We start from the raw sequence: 26,738 nt of genomic DNA, 5'->3' as shown, positions 1-26,738 counted from the left end.
AATGTTTTTGCATCTTTCATGTGGATGCTACGGGAAACAGCACTGGAGAAACATTAGACAAATACCCATTTCTCCATAGTCCCTTTTTACAGCACAGTGCTGCCCATCTAATTATTTTTCTCTTTCCTCATAAACCAGTTCTCCCTATACCATAATTGATCTTCCAGCCCATCTCTTAACACTCTCTGGTTTACCTTTATTTTTCTACCAAACAGTATCACTTACGGTGTCAGAAGAAGTACACCAGCCACAACTAGGCTCTCTGCTTTATGAAACTCTCTCATGAATCAAATTGGCAATGGAAAGTGGCCACCTTCATCTATTACTGACTAAATTCTGGTTTTCTATCTACTGCTACATCACATGTACACAGGTATCAAGATGCTTTCCATGCTCAAATTCCCCAATTACTGTGTATTAATAGAATACTTTGTTCACATACATTTAGTTTGCATTTTCTGGGATAATCTTGAATCTTATTTCTTGCCAATATTTCTAACTTCTCACAGATTTTGTATAATTTTCACACTATCATTTTTAAATAGTTTCAGACTACACAAGTCATTCATACTTGGGTTTATCTTTTCTCCAGATCAAAGGTAAATATGAATTACGATGAACTATTCTGCCCCCAGCTTCGAAACAATCTCACCTGGACATAGTTTTATTTATAAACTAGAGGCCTGGTGCATGGATTCCTGCACTGGTGGGGTCCCTGGACCTGGCCTGTGGGGATCAGGCCAAAACAAGCAGTCCAACATCCCCTGAGGGGTCCCGGGGTGCAAGAGGGCACTCTGCAAAGTTGCTGTTGCTCAGCATCTCCTGTGTTGAGCATCTGCCCTCTGGTGGTCAGTGCACATCATAGCTACCGGCCGGTCAGCCAGTTGGCCAGTCAGCCGGTCACTTAGGCTTTTATATATATATAGATTTAAATCCAGTGCTTCTCACACCTAAAATGTGCAAGAATTACCTGGGGTTTCTGGTCAAAATGCAGATTCTAATTCAATAGGTGGGGGTGGAGGGGATCGGGAGTCTGCATTTCTAACCGTCTCCAGTTGATGTATATGCTCTGGGCCACAGAACACCCTTTGAACAGGAAAGTTTTAGACAGTTTCCCTCCCATTCATGAAATAGCAAATTGCTGCTTTATTAGAGTAAATTAAGTATGTTGTTTCCAATTTAAGAAGGTTTAAATCAATGATGTCTACGTAGGATGCTTTAGCAAAGATACAGGATACTTATAGCTTATTATTGTGGGTAAGACAGCATATTTCCTACATAGTAAGATGTGGGTAAGATCTTACTATGGGTAAGGCAGCATATTTTGAGACCTTGGTTCTATGAAGGTCTATAACTCAACAGCTGATTCTGATGGCACAAGGCAAGTCATAGATAATAGATAAATAAATATAATAGTGTTATTGTACTGTTTTTACTTTTTTGCAAGTGTAAAAGAGAAAAAAACACTAAAACCATGGGTAACTCTTATTTCTCCAAGTAATGAAAGCACTGTCAAAAAAATTAAAACAATGGGCTACGTCAAAATCACTTCTCCCCTGTGAACCCCACCTTAGCACTCCCTAGTCCCTGCCATGCTGCATTACAGGCAAGGTGGCGGAGGGAATGCTGGAGCCTGTCTAAGGGGTTTAGAGACCACCGTAAGCAGAAGGCTGATTCATCGTTGGGGCATCATAGAATCCAAAGACACAGTTCGCTTTGTAGTGTATTTTGATGGTTATGTTCTCAGGGAAGGTTGAAATCCTGTTCTATCTTACTTATCCTGGTATGATGACAACCCCATTACCCTAAACTCTAGCATATATTGACTGGGAGGGAAATGGAGCATTCAGTGCCAAGTCTTATCTCCCACATTTTGGTGACAAAGCCAGCAAGAACGGGAAATAAATAAAGGATTCAGTCTGGGAGGACACAATAAAGAGTACTTAGGAAAGGTGACCCTTAGGCAAGATGTTTCCTTAACCATCTGAAACACAGGGCACTGTCACCTCCCAGGACCACGGGGCATCACCCGAGCACCCTGCCTGACCCAATCTAGTTTATCTTACCCTAGTGGAGAACTGCTGCTCCCTGAGGAAGCATTTGCTACAGCTTATTTGTGCGTTAACTCATCTCATCCTCAGGTCCTCACTGAGAACAGGGGCTGGTCCGTAGTTGGCTATAAATACTTGCTGCATACACTGAAAATTCCTGGGATATTCTCAGGCTACTTGCTCATATTGCTCTTGAACAAATAATGTCAATTCTTATATATTTTTATTTATCTATCACAGGCTTCAGTTTCCTAATTTATTATCTCATCTTTGTAGCTTCCCTATATAAAGCCCTCATAAGCTCTCAACTCCACATGGCGGCATGCAGTGTACACACAATTCTTGTTTTACTCCCTCAGGTAGTTGGTGCTGCCACCTCTCTTTGAGATTCTTGGCAATGCAGTAACCACTGTAGTCTTTTAAGCCCTCAAATAAATAATAAGATACTAGGGCAAGAAGAAACTTTAGAGTACATTTGGTTCAAGCATCTCAAGACAGGGCTTTTTGATCCACGGTTGGGAATCCATGGATGTGGAGGGCCGATTGTATGCATTGTTCAATGCCATTTCATGTAAGGGACATGAGCATTTGTAGATTTTGGTATCCTTGGGGGCACCTGGAACCAATCCCCCATGAGTACTAAGGGAAAACTGTAAGTAAGTTATGGGGCGTCAAAAGTTATATGTGGATTTTCAACTGCATGGGAGGTCAGCGCCTCTAAGCCCCACAATGTACAAGTGTCAACTGTGTCTGTAAATGCCCTTTACCAAAGCAGTTCTCATCAGATGAGTGATCAGATCTTTTTAACCAACACTAACAAAAGATAAAGTGCTCACAGCACTGTCTGAAAGCAATAACTATTTCACAGAACTTCTCAGCCAGAGCTGAATAAGCAAAGACTGGTATTTTTGCCCACAGCCTTATTCCGCGCTTCTCAGCCAGGGGTAGCTATAATCGTTTTCCTACTTAAAACTTGGTTGCAGACAGCTTTGCTGTAGGGGCACACTGAGCCCTCCCTGTGGCAGGAGCACACATGGCTATATCCTTGCCAGTCCTGTCATGCCACTGAGATACACCAGGGCACCAGTCTCCCCTCGGTGCCCATAAGGCAGCATGCATTCCACAATTTCAGAAAGGGATAAAGGAAGGGCACAAGAGCAAACCAACAGAGACCTGGCATTCCTGAACCTCCACCAAAGTGCCAGGCATGTCAAAGAACTCTTGGGCAACAAGGAGTGGGAAGCCACAGAAGTGCGCTTTAATAGAATGAGGGACAATGCCTAGACAGGATTTTTTTTGTTTCTAAAGGATAGCAAGCATACTCTCCATCTTCTAATGTACGCCCTCCAAGGGAAGTTGCATTGACTATTTTATAGATTATTTTTATAATGCCTTAAATTCTAATAAACAGAAGCATAAAACTTTAGCAATATACCATTTTATTATCACACAGCTTCTTCAGATGATGAATGTGAAAAGTTCTCCAAGAGCCAGTGAGCAGAGGTTAAACTACATAGAAGCTCATCCCTTTAAGGTGAGTCATGCAAGGTCCAGATAGTGACATATTAAACCAGAATCATGACTGCCATAGAGAGAACAATTCATATTAATAAATAAATGCACCAAATTTTATAGTTATATTCTCTTCTTTGTGACCAAATGAAAATTTTCTGTTCAAAAAGACAACATTCTCACAAAGACAACATACCTATAAAATCCAAAAGCACCAGAAACTAGGGACTCGGGACCAGAGCATTTTCCTCCACCAGAACAATGGAAACGTTACCATGGAGGAATATTAAAAATTATATCAGTGCTCACTTGAGTGCTATAATTAAAATCGTGTCAACATTCTGCTTGTAAAACAGATTTTTGAAGGGAGGTTGCACATTAACCATTATAGCTGACTACAGACTTATGTCAGACACCTAGGCTGTTTTTCCTCTAAGAAATACATTTCAGTAGAATCAAATCTGATGAGGCCCCGGGTTCATGTTCTATCAGAAAAAAACGACCTGACAGATTTTTAAAAGAATGTTCAGCTTAGCAGATATGATAATAACATATGTTCTTTCATTGTTCATTTAAAACTTTATAAAGTTGGGAGACAGACAAATGTTCTTATTTTTATCTTCAGAATAAAATGTGTGCCTGATAATATTCTGGTTTCTCTTCAGATTATATAAATCCTTCGTGATTTACTACAGATTTCCATGAAGAGGAGCAGTTATGAGGTGTTTTTTAGAGATCTAAAAACAAAACAAAACTTGATGTATACAACTTATTCTCAAATGGCTCAGAAAACAGTGCCCTCCCCTTCTCTCCCTCTCTGCTACTATATATATCAATACTATATCCTGTATATATGCTCCTACTATATATATCTACATTCTATCTATCTATCTATCTATCTATCTATCTATCTATCTATCTAGGATAGATAAATAAATATCTAGAGAGAGAGGACATATGATAAAGCAAATAAGGTAATATGAAAATTATATGGGTTTCTCTGTACTCTTTTTTATTACTGTAACTTTTTTGTTTGAAATTATTTTTAATTAAGAATTGAAAGAATAAAATATTTGCCTAATAATCATCTTTATTCATATTTTTTAAATACATACTGCAGAGCATTGAAAGCAAGAGCCCTTGCAGCCAAGGGTGTCTCCTTCCCATAGACAGGGACAAACACATAGGACTGGAGGAATCACAATAACGACTGTGAGGCCTGCTACATTTAAACTCCAGGTATTTAGGAGGACAAATAAAAAGTGACCTGGGTTGTCCTTGGATTTAGTCTTATAACAAAAGAGGATTTTTAAAAGGTACATTGTATATCAAGATGAAGAGAAAATATAGGAAAAGAGATGAGGTTAGTGTACTGTAATGTCCTGTCTACCTATGAGAATTGGCCACCAATTTAAACTGATTTCTGAAAAGTCAATACAAAGAGCAGCATGAGTACATGGCTGACATTGACCAGTCACTTCGCTTCTCATCAGTAAAATGAGTGAGTTGATGAGAAAGTTTCTTCAACCTATAGGATATATGGCACCTATGGACCCACCAAAAAAGTAATAAAGTAGAATCCTCCAAATTTCTTATTAATGGGAGAAGCAACCAAAATTAATCAATGTGTCTAGTATCCCATGCACATTTCCACAGCATAGTGGTTTTTTTATTTATTTTTTAGAGTGTTTTTTTATCTTTATTGTTGAAAGTATTACATATGTTCCTTCCCTCTTCCCCCCCCCCCAGTCCCCCCCCCCCCCCCCCCCCCCCCCCATTGACTCCTGCTGGCTCACCCTCACCACCCCCCAGGCCTTCACCACACTATTGTCTGTGTCTATGGGTCATGCATATATGCATACAAATTCTTTGGTTAATCTCTTCCTACTCAGCCACCCCCACCTTCCCTCTGATATATAGTGTTTTTAATTGTGTGTTTACTTCACATTCTAAATCTGAGTTTGCAGGACTCTTATTTTCACATTTATTTACCCAAGCATTTGGGATTTGAACCTACAATCAGTATTGTTTTCTACCCTTTTTCTTATTTTCTATTCTATTCTTTTTCTTATTTTCTATTCCACAGTACAAATCTGGCCTGAGGGCTCAGGTGACAATCTCATGTGAGCTCTAAATGTCCAGTTGGTCAATGATAGGTCTATTTCTATTTTTTTAAATTATATTTCTCTTTATGATTTGTCAGCACAATTTACCTTAGCTAAGATTTGGAAACAGCCTAAGTGCCCATCAGCAGATGAGTGGATCAAAAAACTGTGGTACATCTACACAATGGAATACTATGCTGCGGTAAAAAAGAAGGAATTCCTACCATTTGCAACAGCATGAATGGAACTGGAGAGCATTATGCTAAGCGAAACAAGCCAGTCAATGAAAGAAAAATACCACATGATCTCACTCATCTATGGGAAATAATGAACAACATAAACTGATGAACAAAAACAGATTCAGAGACAGGGAAGCATCGATCAGATAATAATTTCTGAGCCAAAAGATAACACTTATCCATCTAAGCACTGATGGCGTCAGAGTATTACTTGATGCTGGACTAAAGATATGAGACTTCTCAGTAAAATGTTAGTGTCTACCATATTTATATATGATGTTCTTCTGGATGTAAAAGGGCCTTAACATGTGGTCAGGGAGATATGAAGCTCAGATTAGAACAACACTGGAAAATGAGAGAAAACCAGCTTGGTCATTAGAAGACAATCCCATTGGAAACAGGAACTAAATTGATCCCACATGGCTTACATAATTTTGCATTAATTCCCCAGCTACTTCATGCAATGAGGATGCATTATCAGGGTGAAGTCAGCCAAAATGGCCATGGGCATCCTGATGCTTTTTCCTACCACTAATTGGTACATGCCCATGAAGGTGAATGTGACACAGTGAAAATGAGGCAGGATCTGATGTCAAAAGATCTGTTTCTGCAACTTTATGTGTTTGAGCAGTTATGAAAAAGACAAACAACTTGCTGTTTCATCATCTGTAAAGCAAGGATGATATTAGTTATGGCACAAGACTGAATACCATGTCAAAGTGTTTGGTAAAATATGACATTTAGACAACATACAGAATTAATGTAATTACAACGTACCACCAAGAGATGGAGCTAATCCTCAATTCAATTACCCTTTTGAATTCATGATAAAGCCAGCACATTACTGTGTAATATTGATGTAGATTTTGAGAGATTACTATAGTTAATAGAAACGTGCTACACAGGTATTAAATACTTCACATGTTATAAAGTGATAATAAAAATACGGCAGATTATCTGATGCAGATTATAAACTTGCCCTTATGATGAGCCTATTTTCATACAAATGAATTCAATAATTTAAGGTTTGCAGCTTTGTTAAATCCGAAGTCAGAGAAGCATGAATAAAGGAATGAATGAATGAATGAATGAATGAAAAGAGAGACATAGACACAAATCTACTTATCTCTGCATAACACTTAGTGTATATTTAGTTCCTTTACTTGGCTTGAGTTTCCTATTAAAAATACTTGAATTTATGTCCGAGTCCCCTCGAATCTTAACTCATTTAACTTAGTAGCAAGGAAAAAAAACCCCACAAAACTATCTGTCTTAAGAAAACGAAAATAATGACTGATTGTCTGAGTTGATTACTTTTCATTTTGTTTTGTTGCTCTGGGGAAAATGATATAACTATGAATCTTTTATTTTAGTTTTTTCACTCACTTATTTCTCAAATTTTTAATGAGTGTCTATTATGTATCAGGAACTTACTTGATGAGAAAGAAGATTCTAATAAGTATACATATTCTTACTTGCCATTCAATTCAGTTCATAAAACTCAAGGCTTACTCTTGACCTCGATGGTCTTAATGTATTCCTGTAAAATATACTTATGGAATATGGAATTGGGGAAAGAAAAATCCCACAAATTTGGAAGTTTCAGCCTACTGTAGGCAGATTTTCAGATACAAGTTAAACCCATCTTTCTATGTTACCAATTCCCTCATAGGTCTTTTAAATATTGCTGGTACATTTATAAGTGTTATGTTTTTTTAAAAAGCTGTTTAATTTGTAAACATGCCCTGGAGCATCCTGAGAGCATCACGCTCTTGACTATTTCTTTATGAACGAATTCAATAATAATGAACCAATAGCAGGTTCGCCACACACATACTCCCTCCTGAAATTAAACTTTTAGGACCAAAAGGACCTCACAGGCTCAAGCAGCTGCTAAGGCCACAGACACAGAGAAAGTCGAACTCTTCACACAAGGGGTATGATGATTCATTTGGAGGTCCAGGAAGTATCTACGAGTAAGCTGCATTGAAGGTTTCATGTTGGCAGCCTCCAAATAAAAAAGAAAAGAATCCTCAAAGGCCACTTTAAACATTAATTTATAGCTCCGGAGTGCAGAGCTTGGAGTGGGGAGCCTGCTAACTGAAGCACATGACTAAAAACTGTCAGGGGCCAGACCCTCCTATCAAGGGATGGAGCCGGTGGGCTGGGGCTGGGGAGCAGGGCTTATACCCGCAGTAAGTTGCAGAAAATACACACAAACATGATGCCAACCTTCGTCACTATGTGAATTTCAGCCTGGCTACGATGTTTAAACAAACAGAATATTTCACACTGCATTCTCTAACTTCATTTCGTCATCATATAAATAACTGGGAAACAATGAGTCCTTTATTCGCACCTTGCAACACTTTTGATTATAATACACAAGTAATATTTTTGTCAAAGAAGATACACTCTTCAGCACCATTATTCATCAGTTTTGGGGTGGGGGAGTGGCCTAAAGAGCAGAGCTATAAGAGTGATGTAAGGAAGAGATGAAGATGTGGACAGAAAGGCCCGGGGCAGGGCAGCCAATGCCTTGACAATCTCGGAAGACTCGTGAGGGAAGAGGAGGCTGCAATGGATGGAGGAAGGAGTAGGCAGTAGCCATTCCAATGGCTATATTGAGAGAAGGATCGTGTTTCAGCCCCAGTGCCTGGCACCCAGGAGGAAACCCACAAGTGTTGCTGAATGTCAGATAAATGGGAATTAGGAGACTGCAATCTGGAGAAATCACAGATCTGAGACATCTTTATCAGCTTAGAAGGAACAATGTGTATGAAGAGCCAGGGGAATTTGAAAGGGCAGATGGGAGGATTGAAAAGGAAACCAAAACTGGACCTACTGACCAGCTCCAGCCCTGGGAGCAGAAAGGCCAGCACATGCCAGGAGGCGAAGTGTGGGGCCTTCTGAGGGGGGCATCACTGCTGAGGGATATAGCCTCGGTGAGAGCATCAGGTGAGAGCACCGAGGTGGCTGTGAGGTGGAGGACTTGAGAGGACATAAGAAAGTCCTTCATTCTGGACGTTAGTTTTCCACAGTTAGATATAAAGGGTAGAACAGATTGGGGGAAGGCAGGAATCTAGGCTTATACTAAAAACAACTTGAAATAATAGTTGTATTTCCTTTAAGAAAAAGCAGTCCTTGCTTGAGTACCATTAATTTGCAAGCATACTAAATCTATAAAATAAAATCACTCATTGTCATATATAAGACATTGTTAATATTAAAATGAAAATTCACACTACTTTCTAAATACCCAAAAAACAATACTGATCGAGTTGACTGACACATTTCTCTCCTAATTACTTTTTACTCCCAATACTTAAACAAAACAAGACATAACTAATCAATAACTTTACTAAGTATTCCTGAGGGCTATTTTATACATGCTGTTCATGCAGCTAGACAAAAATAAACATTCTTGGTCTGGTGTGGTGAAGAATCGGGTGAGATTATAGCACAATCCTATTCTCATTTCTTTCTTTTTCTTTTTTAATTTTTATCATTTATGTATTTATTCTTATTGAATTTATTGGGTGACATTGGTTAATAAAATTATATAGGTCTCATGTATACAATTCTACAATACATCATCTGCATATTCTATTGTGTGTTTGCCACCAAAACTCAAGTCTCATTCCATCACCATTTATTTTTAAGTACACATTTTAAACATCACTGTGGCTTATGAAACAGCACTGTGGTTGCATAAAAACAGTAACTGGATTCAATGACTTAATTCATTTTTGGAGCCTCCTCAGGTGAGACTAAATTATCGCTTCATGCCTCTCTTGACCATTCAAAAACAAGTAGCATTTTTTAAAAGCAAAAAAATAAATAATGTGAAAACAGAACACTTGATGTAAAATTGTAATCATTAGGATGCTGTCACTTTGACATCTATAGACTTACTTGCTTTACAATTGACTGTGAGACAAAATGACCAAGGCAGATAGAAATATGCTGCTGAATGTTCACTGGGGGAAAAGAAAATGAAGACAACATACATGAAAAAGCAGAACAATGAGTCTAGCTTTCAGGTGCCTAATCTGTGAGACCACCCCGCACAGCCTGGAGACAGAAATAGAGGTTTTCCTTTTCCACTATTTTTCTTTTTTTAAAGGGTATGCATAAAGGAGGATTGTAATGAGCTGCACATTGTAAACACTAGCATTGTTAGGTGCCTTCATCTTATTTACCCTGTGCTTCAAATAGCAGCAAGATTAGGTGTTGGATTTGTACAAATTGAAATCTGCAACTTTTAATAACCTTCATACTTCACAGACACACATGTGTGTCCCTGCCTCAACCCCCGCCCATACTGCCCAAGAAGGAGGGAAGAGGAGTAAGATGCTGCACTTGGAACCAGAAATGCAAAAATCAGCTGTGAGGAGAATGGGGCCTTCGCTTCCGTGTGTGCCCATTTGGAACTGACTACGCTTGCTGGTTAGTGTGAGAAACTGCAGAACGACGGTGTGAGCTGCTGCATGAGCACACTGGCCAAAGCACCCTGGCGTTTCTGCTTCCCCACTGCACAAACGGAATGGAAACATTTGCTCTATTGGAAGGCAGTGATAAGGATGGATTTTTAAAGTTTCCATTTTTAAGTGAAAATGAAAGAAAAATGCTCTTCTAGATGTGTTGTGCCTTTGAGCTCCATTTGAAAAAAAGCCAAAAGGAAAAAAAAAAAAGGCAGAGAAAGCTGCTGTGAAGGTCACCGAGTGAAAGAACTTCCTCGGGGCACAGAATAAATTAAATCCCAAGGAAAAAATAAAATGTGATTTCCGGAGTGTGAGGCACAAACTCCAAATGACAATGATTGACAGCCAAACTATATCCGTGCAATATCCAAGACTGCACGTTCTCATTTACCTCAGTGTAGCCAGCAAGCGCCCATTAAACATCCGTCTGATGCCCAAATTAACCTTCTTGGCAAACTGAAAGAGGCACAAACTATCATAATCAACCTTTCATTATCACAGCAGCCTCTAGTTAAAGGGTCAGAATAATTGTGCCTTCAGAGCCTTGATTGTTTTCAATCAACAGACGGCTGGAGTGACAGCTCGGTGATGGAGGGGTCTGATGAAACCGCACCAGGCCTAATCAGAGCCGATGAAAGGAAGGCATGATTGGTGCAAATGAACAGTCGTGCCTCTCCTTTTCATTTACAATCTGAAATTACTCTTAAATGTGTGGGGTTTTTTCCCTCCCTTATGAGCACCACTGAAAGAATGTTTGACTTATTATGAGTTCTGACAGTGCCGAGTTATAAAACACAGGTAGGGTTATCAGCTGAGGCTTTAAGTGGGTATTCAGCATAATTCTAACAAATTCCCTCTTGAAAAGCACAAAATGACTAAAAAGCTTCCAATGACCTAACCTCTCAGTGCTGTTTGATTAACAGACCCATTTATTCCGCTGGCATTCTAAATGACAGGAAGATAAAACCCAGGGCAGACATACAGTATCTGTAACTGTTTTCTCTCAACCCTGCTGCTCCTTTTATTTCAATACTAGTTCCTCTGCCCCAAGTCCTCACTGTTCTCAAAGAACCCTGCATTAACGGCTCAAACGAACTCATCCATCAGAGGGCTTGGATCAAAAGGGGTTATTGTGGGTGAAGACCATGAAGCCATACTGGGAACTACAAGGGTAAGAAAGGGGCTGGAACCCACCAACTCAAATGCTGATATATCAGAAAGAATATGTGAGAAAAGAAATAAAAAATCTGCAATAGGACAGGCTAAATGTATCATAAAGAGTTTTTGGAGAAATTGGAAACAATATCAAGCTGCATTCATACAGCAGCTATTGTCCACAAACTACAGACATGAACATCCTTATAAAACTTAGTGATGAATGGGATATATACATTCGGGGTTGCAAAAAATAAACTTCTAACTTCTATTTTCTCCTTTAATCCTGAGATCAACCAGCCAATCACGAGAGTATGATTAGTTAGTACCGCAAAACAAAGGAAATTCTTTCAGCTGCCAAGATTAATAAGCACATGTATGTGTGTCTATCTGCAAGTGTGGGTATGGTGTAAACCCCACCTGCATGTGTGCAAGAGATAAGGCACGGGGTGGCTGTTGGCTGAGGGTTCAGGGTAGTTTTTAACCTCCCTACTCGAAATGCTTACATAAAACGTTGGCCATTTTATTTGCTAGGTTGTGTGTTGGAATACTGAGATAGAGATGCATAATTAACAAAGTAAAAAAAATAGTTATTTTTTTACCATACACAAATTAGCAAAATGTATTACTTCATTGCTGAACCAGTGTACCCAGAATGTACAAAACTCCCATAGTTTAAACTACATGTAAATACACTTCAAGCAGGATATGCTAACTCTGTCACATGACATTCTGCAGGATCACAAAGCTTCGTTTTGATTGTTTTTTAGGAGACAATTCTCAAAGAAAGATGTCTGGCAAATGCTTCAAACACAAGTATTTTCCAAACCCACCCCTGCCTCCTGCCACTTTCTCAAGTGACCATGATCCTCAGCCGGCACTTCCCTTCCTGTGAGAGCACAGGCACCTCCGGCAAGCTCTACCAATGACACATGTGCCATCCCCGCCTGGTACCGGCTTTCCAAGGCACAGCCTCCTTCTTTCCAGAAGGCAGTTCATGTACTGCCTTCATATAGGACTGGCTTCGGGACACTGACAGCACATAGGATTTAAAACAGGATTTCCTAGCTGGTTCACAGAGCATGGGGAGGAACAACAGGCCAACCTGGGTACGTGCCTATTTTAACCCCTAGAATCCAAGAGGTGTGGAGTTAACCGTTCTAAAGCACTACACGGCCCTCTACCTGGCCCAAATCTTATACGAGATGAGAAGAACAAGATTCTTCAGGACCTGGCAAGCCTGATAAGTCACCTCTTAGTGTACTTTATTATTTACCCTTTATATTGAACTTCACTCCAAAGATTGAGTATACATACAGGGTGTCCCCCCAAAATTTATACACCCTGTAACAGCTGATGGCTCAATTCTGAAAATGAAATGTATTTTAGTAAACACTGTCTTTTTAACTATTCAAAATGTGTGTATGCTTTTTGGGGGGACAGCCTATATTTATTCCCAACAGTGGGCAGAATAAGAAATGGTTTATAGTCCTCAGCAGGTTCAGCGCCATTCTCATAGCCAACGAGAGAGATGCCTACATATTTGCCTCTTAACTAAGCACAGTCTTTTCTGGATGGAGAGTTTCAGTCTTACTTTCAGCTATGGGTAATTTCTTATTGTGATTGGCTGGCTTATAGTCAATTTAGTATAATTAATGCCAAATCACAATGTAATTCACATAGAATTACAAATTAAAAGCTATATTAAGAGCAAATGAATTAATCAAAATTAATTATATTTTGCTCACTTGTTTTAAAGTGTTAAGAAGATAGGTCCTCCTAAAACATTTAAACTTCAGCGCACCGTCCATCACTCCTTCAATTACCGATTTCCTTGTGTGGCCAGAGGAGGTGACGTGTGGGCATTTCTCTTCAACAAGAACACACACTAAATAGATCTGTGCAAGTGGGTGGAGGTGGAGGAGGGTACAGGGGGATAAATGGTGTTGGAAGAAGAAGGAAAAGAGATGTGTGCATTTAGCCTCCAGCTGGCAGGGCTCTTTTTAGCTTCTGTTCTTGTAGCATAAGATCTGTGCCATTTATGGAAACTGACTTATAACCCTTCTTATAGACAGGGGAATCATGTAAAAAAATCTGTGATATCTATCTCTACAACCCATTGAGGATTTTTTTCCGAAGTTATTTTTCTCCCTGGTTATGTTGCCTACCAACTGAAATCTGTTTTCATTCCTCCAATGTGCCACCCCAAATAATGAGGAGGTGTCAGACTAAAAGAGTAGAACCTCACCACAGAGAACACATTGTTCTGTATTATGGGCACAGAAGAAGCCCATGAAATACCTTTATTTATGAATGCTTCCCCTGTTTACTATCTTAGAATGGCCACCTTTCTCTTCCAGGTGTGTCAAGTCGAGGTGTTCTTTATTTTTGCTTGTAGCAAAAGTTCTGGAGACAGGGGTGGGAGAAGCAGGGTGTAAGGGCGTCAGTATTCAACAATAAACGTCAAGGCTTCTCCAGACGTCTCTTTGGAATATAAATAATTCCAGAGCCTCTAGGCCACTCCACAGCTAAGTTCAGATCCCTTCCTTAGAATGCCCAGAACAAGAAATTACCGTGGTCTGCCATGGCCAACTCGCATGAACACATGGTCACTGGGCACTCACCTGGCCTCATAAGGATTCCCATAGAAATAATCTGGTGATGCAGGATATGGGCCACAGGCTCATTTCTATTGGAAAGAGACTAACACTTTCAATAAATTAATCTATTTTTCTCCTGAGGATGAAAAAAGGAGTTTGTACAAGTTCAGTGAGTAAAAGCAACTTCACAGGGTGATCTGATCACAAATTCCTAACTGGGCAGGTCATGGTGGGTAACCACATCCCAGGCATATAAAAGGTTTATTCTCGCCTGAAGCAAGCCCTGCCCATTGTTTTTGTGCACCTAGGTTAACACGCCTTCGAAATGCCTCTTTTTCAGGCCCCTCAGAGGTGGAACCACCCTCAAGGGAGACCATAAGCTTGTTAACTGTCCTGTGCCTTGCTTTCTCCCACCTTCACGTAATCTTCCATATGTTCCCTCCTTAATCCAATTGTATAAAAGAAACTGAAAAACTGTCATTCTCTGGAGGATTTCAGATCTTGCTTCTTGGCATTGTCATCAGTTTGGCTCAAATAAACTCTTACAAAAATTCTCTAGAGGTTTGGACATTTCTTATGTCAACATTCCCTGTCTCATAAACCCCAAACTAGGCCATCACATGACTACTGATTTCTGCTGCATAACTTTCTAAATTTTCAATATACTGGGTGTAAAATGAATATATAATGATTAATCATTTCCATTCATCCCATCCAATCTCTAACAACACCTGCAGATTTTCACCACACGGTCTACACAGCGCAGCAAAAAATAATGGCACTCCAGGTTCTCTTTCACACTGATTTAAATCTCTTGATCGGATTTTAAAGTGATCCTCCTTATGGGCCTTTCTTCCTGCTTTATACTTCATCATCTTGTACCTTAAAGGAATGAAGAGCTGTTCTCTGCCTCGGTCAGAATTCTCTATCCATTCTTCCTCAACAAAACAGCTAAAATGCCAATTTTCTTGGCTCTGATAAAGAAAACCCTCAGCACACTTTCTTGTACTACTTTTATTGGAGTAATTTCTGCAATTTCCCACAAAGCTGCACAACAGGTGAAAACAGAACTAGGTAATTTATTAAGCAATGTATACTGTTGATTCACTCACTATAGATTAGTGTAACCTCTGACTTATGACAAGATGTATCTGGTACTTTGAGGTTCTGTTTTCTTAGAGACTTGGTGTATTTCAAGAGGATACAGTGAGGCCTACATTAAAACTTACACTGTGAAGTGAGTTAATCACTTAACCTCTGTGAGCTTCAGTTTCCTCGCTTGTTAACATTTGGATAACACTTATCAACCTTAAAGGCTGATGAGAGACTCAAATGAAATTATGTGTAAAAGTGCTTTAAAAATATAACACTCACTAAGACTGTAAAGAATTATTATTGTTATTATTTTTTTAATGGGGAGGATATTTTCTTTTTAGTCCTCACCCAAAGATATGTTTTTATTGATTTTAAAGAGAGGGGAAGGTGTGGAAAGGGAGAGAGAGAGAAAGAGAGAGAGAGAGAGAGAGAGAGAGAGAGAGAGAGAGAGAGAGAGAGAGAGAGATACATTAGTTGGTTATGCCTCCCATACACACCCTGACCTGGGAGCAAACCCTGCAACCTAGGTATGTGCCTTCACTGGGAATCGAACCCACAACCTTTTGGTGTACAGGATGATGCTCCAATCAACTAAGCCACCCTCCCAGGGCATTTTTGTTATTATTATTTATTAACTTCTGTGCCTAGCCTTGGGGTTTCTACCTCATGTATAGCTCATGGTTGGGTTTTCTTTTTAAATCCCTGATAATCCAGGTAGCAGCAATATTACTGCAGGCCACCAATGCATAAGTAATATTCTCCAGTCATCTTTTTCCTTCTCACAGCAGCAATAACAACATATCAGTCTGGAAACAACATGAATCACAATGAAAATTAGAAGCAGGGAACATAAATACGTCATATCTCATGAATCACCTTGTTATGCTGTTGTGCTCATTTAAAAAAAAAAAAAGAAGAGATAAAAAACACTATTAACTCATGGGAATGGCAGCCCATGAATACAAGTCAGGTCTCCTGTAATTTCGGATAATCGCTGTCCCTCACAGCTACTTGAGAACGCACAGCTCTGGCACCGAGGAGAGCTGAGGATTAGTTGGAGCACAGTCCCTCGGAAATGAATGTGTCATGCGTCTCACACAGGCACACAGCCCAGGCAAACAACTGCAAGGCCACTGTCAAGCTCCTTGGGGATGAGTCCTCACAGAGGAATTAGCTGCACAGAGATGAGGATGGATGACTAAATATACACTCAAGCGCCAAGCCCTGAAATAGCAGTGTTGCTCGGTGTCCAGCTGGGGGCCCTCCGAGGATACAACATCCTCCAGCACAGCACTATTTGGGATGTGAAGAAGCCTCTGTCTATTCTCTCCATTAGTGTCTAGTAAAAAGGAAGTGGAGATGTCCTCTTCACATTTGTAGACAATATTGTATGTAGCTGGGAGGAGCCACCAGAACTTCCAGGAAGAAAATCGAGAAATGGCACACAATTAATTAGTTTAAGGACTAGTAAGTAAAAAAAAATAAAAGGAGACATCATGAAGATGCTCAGAAAGTGCCTATTTGAAAAAAAAATAGCAATGGCATGCACATATGACACTGAATTGAGGAAGAGCAGGAATGTGATGAAAGATGACAATTTTGTTTGGGGATACGTGTTCTCAGGCCATAGTATTTTATATCATGTCTAGTAACCAAGGTCCAAGTGTTTAAACTGAGAACACTACTGGGAAGTTTTTTATTAAATGATCACCCACAGTCTGATTTCTTTGAGGCTTGAGCTGCACCACATGCGCTGACAATGGTTTGCAAAGCTGTTTGAGGGCATATACAATGAACAAGAGTTAACAATGAATAAAGTAGTGGCTGGTGTTGAAATATCAAATAAAAGCATTGTATTTTCCTATGTATCAGTACTGTCTCAACAAGCCCAGAGTTAGCACAGAAATCATTAAACTGTTTGGCACAGGTCAGTCCCCACTGGGGAGGAACTGGGCCTGCTGAGCAAGAGCAGCAATGGAAAGCTCCACATCGGACTCCAAAATCTGTGAAAGCAGGACCACGTCAGTCCTTTCTACTACGGCCTGCCCAGAACCCATCACGGAGCAGTGGGCGGGCAGAGTGGGTACTCAGTAACTATATGACATGAGTGAAAGAATGAATGAAGCTCATCTCACCAAGCACAGTTAGAATTAGCCACATGACAAAGACACAGAGGCAGGCAGAGGAGGCCATTCAGTGCCCTTTTCATCTGTGGGCACCACACCGAAGAACAGGAATGGTCAAGCCCTTCCTAATTTCTTTTAAAGTCACAGGATTAATTTGACTCACCACTGTACCCATCACTCCCAGGTATTTTTGAGTTTCTATTATGAATTCAGAAGCTGTGGACCAAAGTAGAAACAGCCTCCAAATTAGAAGACATGAATTTGATTTTTAACTTTGTTACCTTGGTTTCCCCAGTTGTACCACAGGAGAGCAAAGCAATGATAAATGCAGAATGGGATGACTGGTGTGATAGTCAAATAGAAAGTATTATATTTAATATGATGGTATTGTTGGGCATATAGTACTGTTTGAAGTTCTGACTTCTCTCTTGCCAGAGGTGTATTTGGGTCAATTTATCATCTAAGAGATAAAAATATAAAAACTGAGTACAATACTAGTGTCCTCTATTGTCCACCTGTTATGAAATACTGTAGTAGCTTTTTGTTTGGGTTCACCTTCTAGAACTTCTTTTGAGGACCATGATTAAATCAAGCTGTGAAATGGGTCATCTTGTGCAGATAAAAGCCCAGGAAGGACTCATAAAAAAACACTACTTTTGTGGTTGTTGACTTCTCTACACAACATGTGACTTACATCTCTAGAGCTATACAATAAATGTGTTATTAACAGTATGACTTATGGATGCAAATTTCCAACAAACATACAAGAAAAGATGCAGTTTTAAAAGGCCAAAATCATTTTGTATACAAACGTTCCTAGAATAAATCCAACCTTTTGTAGGAATAATAGGCTGTCTTATTATCCATTCAATATATTTTAATGTGAAAACTCTACATTATTGTCTTTATTTATTATTTATAGAGGGCACGGGTAAAACATGGCAGCGTTCAATGAAAATAAAATAGGCACAGCTTCTGCCTCTGGGGATGTAGACTCAAAGACCAATGTACACACAGGATCAGCCTCAATCCCAAACCAGGGGACTTGGTCCCTCTTGCCATACTAAAATGGTATATGACCAAGATTAAGCGAACTCTCCCTGCTAAGGTCTGATCATGTTTGATGTCAGTGATGTGACCACTGAAATGTTTGGTCCATTAAATCCAGGCAAAGTTGGGCTTAAAACACAAGGAGGTACCCTCAATGCAAGGTTAAAAAGGAAGAAAAACATTGATACATGGATTGTTCTGATAAATAATAAGTCCTTTTCACTAAGAGTAGAAAAACAGTTAATAAATTCATAATTAAAGGAAACTACAACTTCTCTACATTCAGAGAGGAAACCAAATCTCTCTAAGCCAATAACTAAACATCTTTATAAAGCTTTTTATCCAAGATCTGGCTTCTAATACTGTGCATAGCACATAATAGACACTCATGAAATATTCATTTTTATGAATGAATATCTTTAGCCATTTAAAAGGATGGTTCTTGTTTTTGCTACTTTAGAGAAAAAAACAATAATCCAGGGAGCTGAATCAATGATTTGAAATCATAAGGATCCCTCCCAGGTGGGGTGAGGCCTGAGAGAGGGAAATGGAGTTAGCAAACCTGTACTGCGCCTTCCACTGCAGTGTGGTTTGGGCCATTTGGTAGGTGCTCAAAAAGTCCTGAAGGAGAGAGCCACGCCTTTTTCCTGTGCTAGCAAACAAAAGCACTTACATTATATTCAGGCTTTTTCTATAAACTGTACTCCCATGGAAAGCAATCTCCCCCTCATTCTGCTGAGAGAGGATCTTAGGTAGGAAAGGCAGAGATCCCCCTTTCCTCAGAAGAAAACCGAGATTAGCCAGGGCTTCCTATGCAAATGGAACAGACCCGATGTGTGGGAGTGGTAGGGGATTGTTTCACTATTCCACTCCAAACTTTATAGCAGGATCCTGGCTCAACAGTCTGAAGCTATATGTTGAATCTATATGAAGAAATTTAACAGGGTCCTACTGAAACAAAGCCCTAAGTTAGGTCTAAACCCCAAAGCAAAATAAAAATGGTGGAGACTCGCCAGGTCATGAATGGGAGGGACCTCATGCCCCATGCTTCCTCTTCAGCTGTTTTGCTCATTTTTAGCCTCTCCTTTCTTGAGCCCATAATCAATTGTGTCTTCCATCTGGAACCTGAGAAATTGCTGGCCTTGAAACTGTAAAACCAAATTGTTGAGCTGAACTGAATTGAATTTTTATACAGAAATTTTTTGAGGGGACTTCTGTGGCCTTATACACCATATACCTGTGTATAGGGTGCAGTATCTACATTACCTGTGAATATAAAGTGAAGTTAACTAACAGGACAAATAGTTGCAGGTGATGGAAGGGAGGAAAAAAACTGTCTATGGGGGATGAAGAAACCTTCTGTGAGAGAAGAGACTTAAGATAAAGTTTGAAAAGGTCAGATGGAAATAAAAGAACAGATATAAGGCATAATCTTGGGGGATTTCACAGGTTTCCAGATCCACAGAATGGCTATTACGGCCTGCAGCACATTTTATCAGGAAAGAGACTGAATAAGGGACAGCAGAAAAAAATGAATAAGAGTTTGTTCGGTGAGGATAAATTGAAGGTCCTTATGACACGTCTTCAGAGACAGACTGCTTGTAGTCTAGTGAATGAAATTTAGACCTTTCACCAAAATAAAGGGAATGTCCCAGATTATATTGTCAGTAGATTGTGGAAGAGCCACATGTATAAACTTGTGTGTGTGTGTGTGGGTGGTGGGGGGTGGTGTTTACCGGGCTCTCCCATAAGTTACCAGTTGCACACATTAATCAAAGTGCACTACCCTCCATCCACTTTTATATTACCTATCTGACTTTGTGCCAATTTCTTTTCTCCTCCCCAACACCGTTAGCCTCACCGTTCTTCTCTAAGACATGGGATGGGGATTTGTCAAAGTCAATGAGCACTTTATTACAGTGAGAACACTCCGTAATGAACAATTCAGCAATTTAATGAGATTCTGTAGATCTGTCTCCAGCCTGTCCATCAAGTCTCACTTCTATAAAGCACCCTGACACTAATCCTCTGGCATACCCAATCTTCACCCTGGGCTGAATATTAGATTCTTCCATGGTATATTGCATTACTAGTATAACCTCAGCAAAAATGATGAACTTAACTATACTTGAGGCAATATAGCTGGTCTGATTTGATTTTTCTCTATTGGGTTGAGTATGAGGGAATTACTTATATACTAAGATAAAGCAAAACAGTTTCTTATTGCCTGCTGAATGCCTAAATTGACCATATTTATGTGAATCTTTTAATTCTTTCTTGAGGACCAGGTATAAAAAAAATGTTGCCTGGAGCCAAAAGCCGTTTTTAAAATTTGACATTATAATATTAGTAACCTTTAGAGAGGCAATTGTGGTAACTCATAAGTGGACAGTATGGAATTTTTGGACACTCAGACTAGACTTGTGCATATTGCCATGTCCATCTCTGGCAGTGCCTTCAACCATGCCACCAAAACAGGCAGAAGCCACAAGGATGGTTGGTTCAGATCTCAATTCAGTTAGAAACAATTAAATGGCGAATTCATTACAAGTCTTTCTTTTTCCCTTTGGGAAAGCAAAGAAAAAAACTGTAGCAATTTCCCACTTTGAATTGCCCCCAAAATTCTGATGATTTGTGTTTACAGGGAGAACACCAGATAATTAAAATTTATACCTAAAACTCATCTTCCACATACACTTTTGACCTCTGTCTGAACAAACATTATGAGACATACCTAAGAAGCAGAAAAAAAATCTAGAGCTTATTTTTGTGTCCTGATATTTTGTTTTTCAAGGCAGTGTGGGACACTGCAGAAATGAGGGCAGGTGTCAGCACACTTGGGCTTGAAGGCTTGCTCTGCTCTGTAACCCTGAACAAGGCACTAAAGCCTCATTTTGCTCATCTGTTAGATGGGGTGATAACAGCCATCCTTCAGGCCTGCTGTGATGATAAGTCAAAAGTTTGAAAAGAACCCAGGTCTGGGAGGTCCTCAGTACACCGCAGCTCTTATTACCATCACTGATGGAAGCAACAGTGAAGAAAGAAGTTGCTGATTAAAGTAATGCAAAGGAAGAAATAAGGAGAAAGACATCAGAAAATTAATCTGCAGAGTCAGATACTGGATTTAATTAATAGCCACGTCTCACTCTGTTTTGGCTATTGGTTCTCTGAATGCTATTTGGTAATTCACTGCCTTATCAGTTAATAGAAAACTTCATATTTCCCCCAAAATAGTCTGTATATAAATATTTTTCACATGATCATGACATTTTGAAGGTATGCTGCCCTACAAGTAACAAGATGGCTAGCCCGTGTTTCAGAGAGTGAGACAGTCTTTAGACGCAGGGGGAAGATGGGCTCTGACGGTTTCCCAGACATCAAGCAGATTGTTCAAGGATAGCCACTGGGGATGAGTGAGCAGAGAAGGATTTAAATTGAATAATCAACTTGAAAACACAACACATCCTCCTGTCCCTGAGACAAAGGATATTCAAAAAGAATGCCATGTCAAGTGAAAAGGCAGGGCTCAGGAAAATAGCAATGAATGCAGCATGAACTAAGGAGGGAGATTTTCCCACTGCAGTGCAAGAAGAGCTTCGTTTGATTTAAGGTCTCAGTTGCTCTCTGCTGCAACAAAGGAATGTTTCTGAGTTGTTTATAGGCAAGCCCAGAACTTATTCTGATTCCATTGGTCTTGAAACTGCATAAGTACCACTTGACAATCCATTCTTCTCATATTCAATTTAAGAAAATACTTTTATCAGGAGAAAAAACAAACAAAGCCTTTGACTTAGGGATTTGGGAAGTCACAGGGAGATCCTGAGGCATCTCCCCTGCGAATCCTGAATCCCGAGTGAAGCTGAGCTGGCTAAGGCCTCCAAGCGTCATGGGCTAGTTCTTCAGTTACTTGTCCATCAAGGAGCATGACTTCTGAGACTTCGAGTCCAATAAGGACCAAACCAAACAAAATATTTCTCATTGTCCCTCAATCCTTTAACTTTTTTGTTGTTGTTAATCCTCACCCACGGATATTTTTTCCATTGATTTTAAGAGAGTTGAAGGGAGGAGGGAAGGGGTGAGGGAGAGAGGGAGGAGAGGTAGAGAGAGAGAGAGGAAGGGAGAGAAAGAGAGAGGAACATCAAAGTGAGAGAGACACATCAATTGGTAGCTCCCACATGAGCCACGAGTGGGGGACCAGGGATCGAACCTGCAACCCAGGCACATGCCCTTGACCAGGAATAGAACCCACGACCCATAGCTCTGTGGGCCAATGCTCTAACCACTGAGAAACCGGCCAGGACAATCCTTTAACTTTTAATCATTTCGTGCCCTCTCCACACCCGAAGAGCCCAATGCAGAGCACCCTTACCTGCCAGATCTGCTCTTCACTCAGGGAGGTCAGGCGGTCGCTCTTCAGGACCTCCTGAAGCAGACAATAAGGAAGCGTTAGAACGTCTTCTGGGCGGCTCTTCAGGAGTTCAGAGAGATGCTTCACTAAGAAATCGATCACTGCCTTCTCCAACAAAGTGAGGTTAAAGAGGTCAGCAAGTCTGTACAGATCCAAGTAATTAAAGATATTTAATTCCTGGGTGCCAAAAAAAAGGGGGGAAAATATCTTAGAAATCAATCCAAGAAAGAGCAGGCAAGAAATTCAGATTGAGGTTTGCATGATAGGAGTGGGACAAATGGGACTGCACTCCATTGAGGATAAAAAAAAAAAAAAAAAAAAAAAAGCACCCCAAAACCTCAATTATAAGGCTCTAAGCAGAGAACTGCTATTTTAGAATTCACCTTTTCTCCTTAATTTGCCCCTCTTAAAATCTATATATTTAAAGATATCTTAACAAAGGGGTTGAAAGGGGTTTCTTGTTTCACTAAGATACTTTCCAACTTTTTAGAAACATTTACTAATGAAGACAATTTTCCTACCCTTACCTTATTTTAGAGCTCTTAGGCAATACGTTTTTCCACTAAGGATGATGTGAGGGCAGGTAAAATGGGAGTCATGAGTAGCTGACACAAACTATATGAAAATAGACCAACTCTTCTCTTTTTCCAAAACTTCAAATTACATCTTCGAGTAAAAATAATCCACCCTGACTTAATGAAATTAAAACACAGATATTTACATGAAAGGTCTTAGGAAATAACTCTCACAGAAAAGATTCCCACTATAAATAATTCTATATTGAATCCACCTAAGATGGATGATTTATAATAGTTCTTTGTTGTTGTTTTTATTAGCCTGAGACAACCAGTGGTAATCTTTCCCTCCTTTTCGAAGAGTTTCGGTAGCAATGCTTCATTTTGGGGGGTTTTACTTGTCCCTACAAGTTCTCAAACTCATAACCAGGCCTCCAAGCTCATGCTCCAGAGAGGCCTGGCTCCGTGGGAAGCTTTGTCTTGTAACTGCAGGAATCGGAGTGGGCACACAGGCTTGTTGATAGAAAACGTACCCGTTACAAGGCAAACTGTGTCCTTGTTTGCCCTAATTTTTTAACTTGTGATTATTAACATGTGATCAGTATTTTCCAGTAAGTTAAGAAATGCAGACTACTAATACATCAGATAGCTATTTTACTCCACTGACCTATTTAAGTAATTTTCAACATACTTTTCCCCTTTTCTAGTTGTCTAAAAGTATTAAGAACTCTTTCTAAAGTATTTTATTCTGTTTTAATGTATTTATTTCTTTAATATTTGAAGGAATATGTTCTAAATCTGTGCTGCCCAACGTGGTAGCCACTGGCCACATGTGGCTACCAAGCACTTGAAATGTGGCTACTCTGATTTGAGATGTGCTGTGTTCAACATAAACCGGATGCAAGAAGTAAGAAAAATAGAATATAAAATATCTCATTAATAATATTTATATTAAGTATATGCTGAAATAATATTATTCTGGATATGGTGCGTTAAAGATGTCATCATAATTAACTTCACCTGTTTCTTTTTACATTTTTTAACTCAGCTGCTAGAAAATTTAAAATTATGTATGTGGCTCCCATCACCCTTCTATTAGACAGTGATGCTCTAAATGATAAAATGCATAATAAAGATATTGTAAAAACAACTCTTCAAGTAACAGCTGCATCATCACCACGGCTACCTGACTAATTTTTTTTTTTTTTTACTTTAGATTCTGTATCTTTTGGATGGAGATGACACTTTAATTATATGCCTAATAGGAGTCAAGCTCAATGTCAGGAATCAGCCATAAGAGACCAGTGCTTAATAGCTGTTTGCCAACACAACTGAAAAGGAATGAGTGCTTCTTTACAATAAAGGTAACCTCAGATGACCACTAAAATCCATTGCATCTCAAATACCCAAGGGCCTGCTCCCAGCTATTCAATCAAAACATCCTGGCTTCTCGTTCAGCAGATTTTATCAAATGAATACTGAAGATTTTTACTTTAGCACCATCCTTTTTTTCAAGTAATGTTTAAGCTCATTCTCCAAAGCTTATTTTTTAGGATTGATAAATTCTACTCTGAGGGGAAAGTAGATGTAACCCTTGTATATAGAGCTTCTGTAGCAAACTTGAGTACCATCTTCTGGATGAAGAAGTTATTTCTGGTCAGTATATCTATGAAGCAAGTTTAACTGCTTCAGGACCCTGGATATGATTTCAGCGTCCCAGTACATTACTCTGGAATGTGATGGGTGGTGGGTGGGTTCGGTGTCAGTGCCTTTCAGGTCCCAGGCGCATAGCCAAGACATGGCTCAAGGTCTCGAGGCAGCGCCTGGCAGCACCACACGGAGAGAGGAGCACGTGGGGAGGCAGACAAAGCCAAGCTCTGCAAAGTAAGAGCGGAGAACACACACAGCTCAGGAACAGGGTTTTCCCACTGGTTCCACAAAAAGGGTGCCTGCAACTTGGGACTGGAATATGCATTAACAACCAAATATTCTTTCTTAAGCATCTGTACATAGAGAAGCTGGGTTTCTTCCCATTAGATGCCTGCACTTAAAAGCAGGCCAATTCAAAACTCTGAAGAGCCAGAGAACTAATTTAACTTAATTGGGGATATAAACATTGATTTTAAAAACTGAAAACTCACCCTAACCAGGTTGGCTCAGTGGATAGAGCATTGGCCTGCGGACTCAAGGATCCCAGGTTTGATTCCGGTCAAGGGCATGTACCTTGGTTGTGGGCACATACCCAGTACGGAGTGTGCAGGAGGCAGCTGATCAATGTTTCTCTCTCGTCGATGTTTCTAACTCTCTATCTCTCTCCCTTTCTCTCTGTAAAAAAAATCAAATATATGTATAAAAAACTGAAAGCTCTTCCTCTAAAACCAGGAACAAAACAAGGAGGCCCAATCTCACCACTCTTATTCAACATAATTCTGGAAGTCCTAGCCAGAGCAATCAGGCAAGAGAAAGAAATAAAAGGCACCCAAATTGGGAAGGAAGAAGTAAAAGTGTAACTTTTTGCAGATAACATGATTCTTTATATAGAAAAGCCTAAAGACTCCACAAAAATACTATTAGAAACAATAAACAAGTACAGTAAAGTTGCAGGATCCAAAATCAATGTACACAAATCTACTACTTTCCTATAAACTAACAATGAAACTTCAGAAAATGGAAAAAAACAAAAACAAAACAAAAAGCAATTCCTTTTGCAATTGCAACCAAAAGAATAAAATACCTAGGGATAAACTTAACAAAGGATGTGAAGGACATACTGGTATAATTTCAAGAGAAACACCAAAAGTGCTTTATTCAAAGTAATGTCCATCGCTAGCTACACATTTCCCCATTTTTCAGGTAATCTGTGGTTACCGTCCAATAGAACTTTTCTTGTTTTGAGGCAAACCATTCAGAGACCCAATTTTTCACTTCTTTGTATTGAAGTGCTGCTCAGAAAGTGCGTGTACCATCATCGATCAGAGCAAGTGGTAATCTGAAGGAGCAAGGTCTGGTGAATACAGCGGATGGGTTAATACTTCCCAGGCAAGATCTTTTAATGTGTCTTTAACTGGTTTTAAAGTGTGTGATGGTGCGTCACCATGAAGCAAAATTACTTTGCCGTGTCTTCTGGAACCATTCTGGTCGTTTCACCATCAAAGCGTGGTTCAAATTGATTATTTGTTGTCAGTAGCAATCAGTATTAACGGTTTCACCAGGTTTTAGAAGCTCATAATACACCACACCTTCCTGATCCCACCAAACGCAGAGCATTGTCTTCTTTCCAAAGCGATTTGGCCTTGCAGTCCATGTTGATGGTTGACCTGGATCAACTCATGATTTTGTGCATTTGTGATTCTCAAAATAAATCCACTTTTCATCACCAGTCACAATTCAATGCAAAA

At 39.7% G+C, this 26,738-nt stretch overlaps 1 protein-coding gene across 8 annotated transcripts in view; it reads right to left on the bottom strand.

The window, feature by feature from the left end:
- The window catches only part of KLHL32 (kelch like family member 32), a 137,919-nt gene that overhangs the window by 34,674 nt on the left and 76,507 nt on the right, over positions 1 to 26,738 (bottom strand). For 5 of the 8 annotated variants that reach the window (XM_054722052.1, XM_054722057.1, XM_054722053.1 and 2 more), the window contains one exon: positions 22,787 to 23,002. The exons of 2 other annotated variants lie outside the window; for them this stretch is intronic. In XM_054722052.1, the coding sequence (XP_054578027.1) occupies positions 22,787 to 23,002 (216 nt within the window). Of the gene's footprint in view, positions 1 to 3,100; positions 3,181 to 22,786; positions 23,003 to 26,738 lie in introns of all 8 variants that reach the window. One more of the 8 variants, XM_054722059.1, reaches the window with a different exon arrangement.

This window comes from Eptesicus fuscus, chromosome 10 (assembly GCF_027574615.1).
Source record: "Eptesicus fuscus isolate TK198812 chromosome 10, DD_ASM_mEF_20220401, whole genome shotgun sequence".
NCBI classification, from domain to species: Eukaryota; Metazoa; Chordata; class Mammalia; order Chiroptera; family Vespertilionidae; genus Eptesicus; species Eptesicus fuscus.
The sequence above is the reverse complement of the archived record's forward strand: the minus strand, read 5'-3'. Positions and strand labels throughout refer to the sequence as shown.